This window comes from Arachis hypogaea, chromosome 14, assembly GCF_003086295.3.
Source record: "Arachis hypogaea cultivar Tifrunner chromosome 14, arahy.Tifrunner.gnm2.J5K5, whole genome shotgun sequence".
Taxonomy (NCBI): domain Eukaryota; kingdom Viridiplantae; phylum Streptophyta; class Magnoliopsida; order Fabales; family Fabaceae; genus Arachis; species Arachis hypogaea.
In genome coordinates, this window is record NC_092049.1 from 17,826,838 (window position 1) to 17,836,998 (window position 10,161).

The 10,161-nt window shown below is 36.4% G+C and overlaps 2 protein-coding genes across 3 annotated transcripts; one reads left to right on the forward strand and one right to left on the reverse strand.

Annotated features, from left to right (window-relative positions):
* Positions 1–1,900: 1,900 nt before the first annotated feature.
* LOC112741716 (condensin-2 complex subunit H2) lies at positions 1,901–7,510 on the forward strand. 2 transcript variants are annotated; one of them, XM_025790800.3, is made up of 12 exons: positions 1,942–2,434; positions 2,546–2,645; positions 3,426–3,532; positions 3,979–4,121; positions 4,214–4,646; positions 4,724–4,899; positions 4,984–5,139; positions 5,233–5,331; positions 5,646–5,747; positions 5,825–5,983; positions 6,124–6,405; positions 7,162–7,510. In XM_025790800.3, the coding sequence occupies exons 1-12, from the start codon at positions 2,245–2,247 to the stop codon at positions 7,186–7,188; spliced, it is 1,974 nt and encodes a 657-aa protein (XP_025646585.1). In that variant the 5' UTR covers positions 1,942–2,244; the 3' UTR covers positions 7,189–7,510. The 2 variants fall into 2 exon arrangements, with proteins under 2 accessions (XP_025646584.1, XP_025646585.1); XM_025790799.2 differs by lacking the exon at positions 7,162–7,510 and having other exon boundaries at positions 1,901–2,434; positions 6,124–6,978.
* A 629-nt stretch (positions 7,511–8,139) lies between these two features.
* LOC112741717 (RING-H2 finger protein ATL2) lies at positions 8,140–9,570 on the reverse strand. Its single transcript, XM_025790802.3, has one exon. The coding sequence runs from the start codon at positions 9,304–9,306 to the stop codon at positions 8,452–8,454; it is 855 nt and encodes a 284-aa protein (XP_025646587.1). The 5' UTR covers positions 9,307–9,570; the 3' UTR covers positions 8,140–8,451.
* Between the last annotated feature and the right edge of the window lie 591 nt (positions 9,571–10,161).

Here is a 10,161-nt window from a genome sequence, read left to right on the forward strand (position 1 = left end):
GTGAAAATGTTGAGTCCGTGGTACGTTCTTCAACGGACAGCGGCGTGCTTACCAAATGACAACTGATTTTGAGGTGCTTATTGAAGAGTTTGAGAAACTTGAATTAGGTATGCAAAAAAGAAATTTGTAGTTCCTTTCATGGTTTATGTTTATAATTTATAATCTATATTATGTTTATAATCTATATTGATTTTCTTGTTTTATTTTTGTAGAAATTGCACCAACCGGAGAAGATGAGGATGAGTCTGGTGTGGATTCAGATTAAGCATGGTGGCTGTTTGGTTTTTATTTGTTTTAAAGTGAATGTTTCGGTTTAAAGTGTGTTTATTTTTGTTGTTTTGCTAGACATTTTTAATTATCTTTATTTTATGTTTAATTAAGTTGAATTTGTATTGGATTTGGATGTGATATACTCTTGTTATTCTAGTTTATTGAAGGTTTTAAACTTCATTTTATGGTATTTTAAATTCTGATTATTAGGTGTAAAAAAAACTGAAAAAACCGACTGAACTAAACTGTTGTTGGTTCGGTTCGGTTGTTCAAACAGCAGCCAACCGAATGGTTGGTCTCATTGTAGAACCGAGCCGATTACACCCCTACTAGTTATTATTTGTCTATATTTTAAACATATCAGTACGTATAAATTTATCATCTTATCGAAGCAAACACCTTAATATATTATTTGTTTATATCTTAACTATTATATTCTCATAAGTTATTTAGTCATCTACATATAATGATTGAAATAAATCCATAATTATTCATGTTTTTGGACAAATAAATATTCATTTAATAAGGTTCCATTTGGTAACAAAGACATAAAAAAAGTGAACAGAGACATAAAGACTTACTAATATATGGGCATAAACATACATAGTTTTTTTATTGTGTTTAATAATAATATATACAACAATACACTAAATTTCTATTCATATCAAAATATCAAATTTATCCTTATCAGAAACACCACTACCAGTATCATCATCTACAACTATCATCATCATCATCATCATCATCATCATCTATAATTAACAAAAAATTTTAAAATAAATTTTTTAACAATAACTATTTGTCTTTCTCAAAAAAAAAAAGATTGACAAAGAGATTGTTAATAATCACAATAATAATCAACCAAAATAAAAAAAAATCAAGAGAATGAGAGAGATGGGGTGACGACAATAGAAGGGGGAGAAGAAGGCAGTGGTAGCTGTGAGTTGCTGGTGATGACAGTTGTGAAATGGAGGAAGATGAGTAGGCACGACGTACGAGTATTTCTGTGTCACGAGGGGTGAGTGTTGCGAGATGCTAGACCGCGAGGGATGGATGACGACAGTGCTGTGAGTTTCTGGGTCGTGAAGGGTAGACGATGATGGTTATGCGACGGTGGGATGACTTTCTACTCGTGAGAGCTGAACGGCGACGATGTTGCGACTGTTTCAATGATGGGCAACAGATCTTGAGGAGTGATGGTGGTAGAGGAAGGAGTAATTGAAGGAAGATGATAGAGGCAGAAGAAGATGAAGGAAGAAAGAAGGAAGGAGAGAGAAGAAGAAACTTTATTAAAATTTAAGGTTAAAATTGGAATTTAAAAGGGAAAAAAAATTCATTGTCTTGTTTCTATGTGTTAGTGTCCCAACTTTTAGGTGGTACGCAAATTTTGTGTATTTATGTCTAACTATATTTTCTTGTATCTATCAAATTTTTTGTATCTCACCAAATCAAACCAAAGATGTGTGTTACTTTCATGTCTTAGAGAGACATAGATAATAATCAAACGCTACCTAACTGTCACATGACCCAAAAGCTTTGCATACTGCCCAATTCTTTTTTGTTTGGACATGCATACTGCCCAATTCTTAACTTGAGTGTTCAATTAGTGGGCTGGTCCAGGATCCGGCCCAAGTCCAACTCTACTTTTCGAGTGGGGATTAGGTGAGGAACGAGCGGGAAGAAACATAATCGAAAACTTTTGAATGTTCGTTCTCTTCTCTCTTCTCTCTTCTCTCTAACTCTTACCGTCGGCTACCGAAGCTCGCTCTTCTCGCTGCACGCCATTGTGGATTACCCAAAGATTCGAACTTGAAGACACCCAAGTTTCCGATTCATTCGCAATTTAGAAACCCTAATTTCTGTTTTCCGTGTTCTTCAATCTCTAGCCGGAACACCGAAACCCTAGGGCTTTTCTTCTGTGTACGAAGTTTCTGAAATAACTATGATTTTCGCAACCAATTATTCAACTGAAAGATGACAAAAGATGCCTCGGAACCGGGTGGAAGTGGGGGTGGTGGCTTCCACGCGGTTCACGCGGAGCGTGACCTAGAGTCAAATTGGGAAGTTGACCTCGCCAAGAAACTCGAGGAGTATCTGCTGAAAATTTGCTCCGGGGAGATCACCGGCGAAGAGGAAGGACACATTCCAGTGAATTTTGCAGAAGGTTTGGACCTACTCAATATTTGTTCAAAGTTTCAATTTTTATTAAAAGAATTGTTCATTTGAATTTGAAGCCATGTGTTCAGCTGAATTCGTTGTTTCTGCGTAATTGTAGCTGCTCTACTGCTTCAGGGTTCGATACAGGTGTATAGTAGAAAGGTGGAATATCTATATACTCTGGTGTTGCGTGCTTTAGAGTTCCTTTCACAGAAAAGGTTTGTTTTTTGAGCTAAAGCTTAAGCATTTATTTGAACTTTTTAATGCAAGTTTCAGTTCACTTTATTTATTTGTGATAGAAATTCGACTACATATCCATAGCATAGCCCATTTTTGGATTTCGGTTAATATATGTGTACTTCAGCACTTTTGTAAATAAATAAAACAAAATTGGCTGATTAGCAGTGATGAAAGTTTGTTCTGGCTTTCCTTTTCTACGTGGTAGCAGTTTCCTCATTAATTGATGTTTAAGCAATGTCAATTCACCAATGATTTGTTTTGGATCTTTGGCTCATATGGCTGAGATTTTTGGTTGTAGACATGGACAATTAGTGTAGAATTCCCATCACCTTCACTTGAAATATCAAAACATGTTTTTTAATGAGAATGAGATTATGAGAATGTACTCAAATTCTGTCCGATGAAGTAGCCTATTTGGTTCCTAGGACCATTCTAACAGTATAGTAGCATATCAGCGATGTTTCTGTATCACTTTATTATAACTCATGTTGTTGTTAGTTGTTCTCGGCAAGTATTTATTTTTTAACAATATGGCTGCCATAACATAGCTGATTCCATTAAGTAGTTGTACTTCATAATTGATAAGAGCCAAGTGACTGTAAAGCAGATCCCTTGTATAAAACCCCCAAAAGATTGTATTTGACAAGAAACAGGAATTACAGTCTATTCTAAGTTCTGACTAAATATTATTTATTTCATAATATGCAATTGCAAACTTTACAGCATTATTTTGATTTCTGCTTAATGTTTTTGGACAGACAGCAAGATCATATAGATGGAGGATCAGACCAACATGATGAGAGTGGTCCCTCTGCTATTACCAATGAAGAAAATGATCAATTCTGGTGCTCGGATGACATCCCAGGTAGCATGTTAACGGATAATTCATCAAAATGATGAAACAAGAGCAATGTATAGAACAATTCTCTTGCTTGAATGTTGTTTGTGATGTGTTAGACTTGTTTCCATGCAAGAATATCTTATTAGACTTGACCATTATATTCTTTTATGGGTCCCTTTTTGACCCTAGGTTATTCATAAATGATTAAAATCAATGTATGTCTAGGTCAAGTGAAATTTTATTATGAGATTATCAGGTCCATTTAGACCACAGGATTATTGAGGACGTCTGTAAGTTAGGCTACTACTTTAAAAAGAAAAATAAAAAATAAAATTTATTAAGTGCTTCGCTGCTTCATAATAGTATCTTCTACATTGCTTCATACTTTTACTTTATTGCTTATTTGAACTGTTGCTTAGTTTAAGTAGGTGTAAATGTTAGATCATTCAAGTTTTTTGTTGTTTTTGCAGTTGAAGAGAGGAATTCCTTGGATGACACTGCAGGCAAAGAAGTGAATTTGGACCACTTCATAAAACCCCCTGCAAATCTAGTTGTTCTTGAAGGTGACTGCTTGGATACTGCTGGTGATGGTGGGGAATTGGAGTCATATCTGGTATTATAGTTGTTTCCAGATGTTTGCTTATTTAAGTTCGCATGCTTTTAAATTTTATTTGGCAATAATACGGATACCATGAATTGCTACAGTTGTCCACCACAGACTTGTACCAGGATTTTATTCTGTTGGATACATCAGATGCTGTTGCAGTGGATGAGTTTCTAAAGGATAGCGAAGCCAATGCAGCCCAAAATGTTGCTAATAGAGGAGCTTCAACTCGTAAAAGCTTTCTTTCTCCTACAAGGAATTCTGAAGGAGGTGCTAACAAATCTTCAGTGGCAAAAAGTCAGCATGCTAATTCCAACTGTTCCCCTAAAGTTGATTGCCACTTTGACAACGATAATGTTCGGCCCAGTTCTCCCGTCTCTGGTGGTATTGATAATTGTGATTTTGGTTATAACATGGATGATGGATGCAATGCATTTAGGGATTCAGACAATTCAGATGTTGATGATGATGATCCATGGAAACCTTTGAATCCACATGAACCAGGCAACTTGAAGGTGAAGCCGTTTAGAAAAGGTAACCCACTGTCTTCGCTTTTTTCTGCCTCTGTTGTATAAAATACCTTTTCTATAATCTTTAAGATGTATCTGCAGTTAAAGGATTAAAGAAGAATGGAATTAATGTGAGACGACGAGTATCAATGAGCATTTTATTTCCACCTGCAAAATTACATGGTCCTATTAGTCCAGAGCTCATGGCAATGTGGGAGATGCAGCATCATGCCCACGAACAACAAAAAGATTCTACATCTCTTCCACTATATGAGAAGGTACTTTATCAGAATGGTCCTTTCACATATAGGTTATTATGTTTGTACATATTGTGACTGTGGTATGTGTTTTGTAAATTGTAGCTTAGGCAGTCTCTTATCAATGAGGGGAGTAAAACCGATGGAGAATTTTTCAATGCAGAAGCTGATAATGATGACCATGAATTTGATACTGGAAATCCTGATTTTGATATGCCAGAGAATGCATACATGGATGAAGATCTACCTCATAACAAAGAGGTACAATAGCAAACTAGTAATTCTACTTTTATGTAATCTATGACATTTTTGAAATTTTGGTTTTTTTTTTTGCTTATGTACTCTAATTAACAGAATGAAGTTAATGATGCTCATGCTGAGGGTGATGAAGATGTAGATAATGATGTTCCAAATTCTCAGGAAAGTTTAGAAGATCTCTGTCGCTCTCACCTGGTAAGAGTGCTTATTGTCTATGATTTTATTTTTCTAATATTTTTTTTATAGCCCTAGGTGTTTGGAGAAATTTATGTTCTGTAAATCATATTCTCTGAAAGTTGGTTGGAGAAGATAAATTAGTGCTTAACCCTATGTGACCACCAAGAAATATTGTGCACAAAAACCATCAGGGACTATTTTAATCATCATTCTATATAGACTTCGTTTATAATAGATTGCAATAGCATCTGTATTCCTGATGCGAGTATTTCTTTAATATGAATGCTCATCTTTGCATGGTTGGTATTTGACAACCATTATTGCTCATGCAGAATGCCCTTCTAGCTAGCATAGCTGAAACTGAGAAGCAAACAGAATTGGCCACTAGGGTTTCAACATGGAAACAAAGAATTGAGCACAGCTTGGAAGAAGAGGTGAACTCATCTTTCAGACGCCCTTCCTGTTTATCTTTTTAGTGCTTTAAATTGAATGGCATCTTTTTGGATGATAGGATTCCCGGCCACCATTTGATATTCATGAATATGGGGCGAGAATTTTGGACAAACTATCCCTTGAAGAAAGTAGTAGCTGTGTCCTATCCTTTTCTGATTTGGTTGAGGGACAAACAAAGTTCGATATTGCCCGAAGCTTTTCTTCTCTCCTTCAACTGGTAATTTCCCTGACTACCAGTGTGCAAATGACTTCTTGAATTGCTACTTCATGTTATGCTGAGCATCGCACATTCTATTATATTTTATAATCCTTGAATTAGTACTTCCAGTTTGTCATGTGAGTTCTACAAATTTCCAGGTGAACAATAGAGACGTGGACCTTCAAAGAAATGTCGACAATGGGAAACCTGTGTGCTACACGGCTGTTAACCCATTCCATGTTAGGCTCCTTAAGCATGACAAGGAACAGGAAGGCATGCAGTTTCGCTTGTCAAAAAAGAGACCAAAGTCTGCAACTAAAAAACCAGCTAAGAACAAAGATGGAAGGGGAAAGTCTCCCACCAATGGTTCATCAAGGGAATACGGACCAATGGGGATGTCACCACCGGCGAATTGCAAGATTTCCTCAAAGCTCAGAAAGGTTAGTGCTATAAAGCTATCTCCTGAATCCAAGAGGAGGCGTAGATCTCAGTACGTCGAACCAGTTAACTTGCATTCGGGACGGTGAAAATGACAGTTAGCAGTTAGTTTATTGCACTCAGCCTCTTACATTCAAGACATTTGCTAGATGTCTTAAGGATCAGGGTTGTAGTTTTAGGCCTCGCTAAATTCTAACATCCATCAGTTTCCTGTAAGCATTATTGCTGTTAACTTATTTATATACGCCTTTTTTTAAAATGTCTTTTTTACTTTTTAGATTCATTGGAAATTTAATATACTTAGGTAATCTTTTTGCTTAGATATGTTAATTTTTCGATGAATTTAAGAAGTAAAAGAGACATTATTTTGAGGAGGGAGTAATGAATAATGATATATCACCTAGTTGTAACACCATGCATCATTTCTTAATTGTTAGTAATGTAACACCATTGTGGTGAGCTAAAGTAAAATCATGTGATTGCAAGCTATCTGCAATTTCTAAGTATATAAGATGTTATTGCCTTGTTGACTTATTAGATTGTGATTATATGTATCAAAGAAAAATTGTTATGTATCTTCGTGTGTTGTCAGGTTAAACACTTAAACTCACTATTGTCCGAGATTCTGATTCTTTGTAAATATCCACAATTTTGAATGCTGAAGCTAAACCAATCAGAAAAGTACTTGTAGCCTATCAATATCATGTATATTTTACCACCATTAGATAAATATAACTGACTTTATTATTTTGGTTCAGGAATCAAACTCTTGTGAACGGACCTAGGATACATAACTACAAAAATAGTAAAGCGTGTGGGGAACAGAAATTGCGTGCACTTGGGTTTAGGTTAAAGCCGTAGGTCCTATTATTCATAATGTTTTTAGTATGTCAACCCAATGTGTCCCCATCATTGCAAGTGGTGATTTCCTAAGTGGGGTTGCAAACTTGTAAGTTACGAATTTTCAACACAAGAAAGCGTGTAGAAATTTTAGAAGCCAACTAGTGTTTTTACTGTCAATTTGAGTGGTTCTGAAATTACTATTAGTACTGTGGGTTGTACGTATCAAACTTTCTATCAATTGCTAAAATTTTAATTCTCGGGGCATATTATACCTAAAGATGTTACGTCGTTGACTATGTTTCGCTAAATACCAAGTTACCAACCCTCTCTTTCATTGGGAGGGAGAATATTGGAGTTCGTATTTGAAGAAAACAAGCATTACTGTGTTTGCAAATATGTTAATTCTTTTAATTGAGTAATATTATTTGGAAGCTTATACTCGGAGCAAACTGCTTTAACAAATAGAGTTAGGCGACTTGAAGTGGTTGCATATTCTAATCACCACCATATAATTAGGTCAATAATTCATTGACGAAGCATAGAAGAAATGATTCAACAACCTCTGAATCCTAACACTAACAATGGTCGGTAGAACACAATTATTTGCTCCAACTCCATGATTTTAATTTTATTTTGTGGAACCGTTGACTTCTTTGACCCAAGTAAATTTTTAAGTGTAATTTCTTGCACTTGAATTTGTGAACACATCACTACACAAACAAAAGTGGGGAAAAATTGTTCAACTTCCATCATTTCCAATGATTTATATTACAACCTCCGATTGGTAAATTGAATATGAAATTTGCTCCTCCATAAGCAATAATGGATGTATACTGAATAATAATTGAAAACAAAATTATTGAAAAGGAAATAAAGAATAACAAGTAACCATGTGAGAATAACGTTTAGTTTTCAATATAAAATGTTGCTAATAGAGCCATAATCATAAAGGTAATGGAGTGGGTATTTACATAATTACATGAAAATAATTAAAATATAAACAAATTGTGTAATATCCCTATCTGTTAGTATTCAAGATTCAAACATTCTCTGTCACTTCCTCGGATAAAAGAAAAAAAGTGAGACAAACTACCTCCACCGATTTTTCCATCCCACCAAAATTCACGCGCCACACACCGCCTCAAAGAGAACGTGCTTCCACGCGCTCATTCGCGGCGCCATCACATTCCGAGTCACGAACTCGCCTATCTCAGAGTCTCCTCTTTTTCACCACCTCGCTCTGCGTCCCCCACCTCAGCCGCGGTGCTACAACTTCCACCGCCGCCTGGAGACACGCTCCCTTTCCGTTCCCTGCTGAGGATTCTTTTGAACGAAAGCATTCGACTCATCGGAGAACGAAACGACGACGACGACGACAGCTGCGGCGACTCGTGACCACCTGACTCGTCACTAAAACCCTCGCTAGTCCTCGCCGGAAGCTCCACCGTCACCGGAGAAAGCTTCCTCCTCTCCCTTCCGGTTCCAGTTCCACTCCGGTTGACTTCTTGCGGACAGATCCCGGAACTCGAACCGGTTTCGCTTTCGCAAACCGTTATAACAACTTCTTCGGGTCGGGTTTCCACTTCAGGTTGCGGCTCCACAGGAGCTCTGCACAGCGGACACGTGGTATGAGAATGGAACCACATGTCTATGCAATCGGTGTGAAACACGTGGTTGCATTTTGGCAAGATCCGACCAGTTTCTCCCGGTTCGAACTCCGATAAGCAGACGGCGCATTCCGGCGGATTTGGCGGGTGGTAGGTGAAGATGGGAATGGATTCAAGGAGGGCGGGGTCAAGGCCATGGGAAGCGGAGAGAGTGGGAGGGTCGATGTAAAAGACGATGTTGGTGCGGCGGCGGCGAAGGTTGCGGCGGAGGTGGTGGCGGCGGCGGGCGCGGGTAAGGTACCAGCGAGCGTAAAGGTGGAGAGAGAGCATGAGGAGAACGAGAAAGAAGAGGAGGATAATGGCGGTTAGCATGATCTTGCCGCTGAGATTGTAGCCTCTTGAATTCGCCTCAGTTAGTGTTATTGGATTTGGAGTGCTGTTGTTTATCGTCATCTCTTCTTCTGCCTGTGTGTGTGTGTGAGAGAGAGAGAGAAGAAAGAAAAGGTCAATGGATGAAGAAGAAGAGATGGGTTTGGTAATATAGAAGAAGAAGAAGAAGAAGAAAAAAGAGGAGTGAGGAAGGTTCTTGCAGGTTTCTTTTAGGTGACGTGGTTGTTGTGGTTGCAGTTGGAGACTTTCTTTCTTTTCGTCGTGAAAATTTGGAAAGTAGATAAAAGAAAAACCTACTTAAATGAAGATATAAAAAATATTTTGTTATGAAGATATTTTGTATTAAAGTATAATTTATTTATTTAATTATATTTTAAATAAAAATAATATTTTTATAATATATTAAATTTTAATTTTATAATTTATTATTTAAAAATAAAAAAATTTATATAAAAATAATTATAATTTTTTTATTAAAATATAAAAAAATTCCAATTCCAGAGTCAACAGGAACTGTGGACTGGACTCTATATATTCAATGCAAGGTAACACACTAAATTAGCACTCCCTTTACTAGGAAACACCGACCTACAAAAATAGTAGAAATTTAAATTTTATATTAAAAAAAAAAATAAAATACTCAAATAAAAAAAAACATGTTAAAATTACGCGAATCACCCAAAACAAAAAATATTACGTAGATGTCTCAAAATAGAGGCGGAGCTTAGTTAAGACAAAGGGGGCCATGCCCCCAATTTTTGGTAAAAAAATTAGTAATACTTTTTCAAAAAATAAAAAATAAAAAATTAGTTCAATTGGCTCAAATACTTTCCTATGACTTAAAATACCAAAATTCAATCTTCATCTTTTGTTTTTATTGCACAATAATTTTTTGTTTTAAATATTCAAAACATGTTA

Bases quoted from the DNA above. Each gene is read 5' to 3' on its own strand.
- LOC112741716 (XM_025790799.2), top strand. From the start codon at position 2,245: ATGACAAAAGATGCCTCGGAACCGGGTGGAAGTGGGGGTGGTGGCTTC. The intron at 2,646-3,425 runs GTTTGTTTTTTG...GTTTTTGGACAG, and splicing joins GAGTTCCTTTCACAGAAAAG to ACAGCAAGATCATATAGATG. The intron at 4,900-4,983 runs GTACTTTATCAG...TGTAAATTGTAG, and splicing joins CTCTTCCACTATATGAGAAG to CTTAGGCAGTCTCTTATCAA.
- LOC112741717 (XM_025790802.3), bottom strand. From the start codon at position 9,306: ATGACGATAAACAACAGCACTCCAAATCCAATAACACTAACTGAGGCG.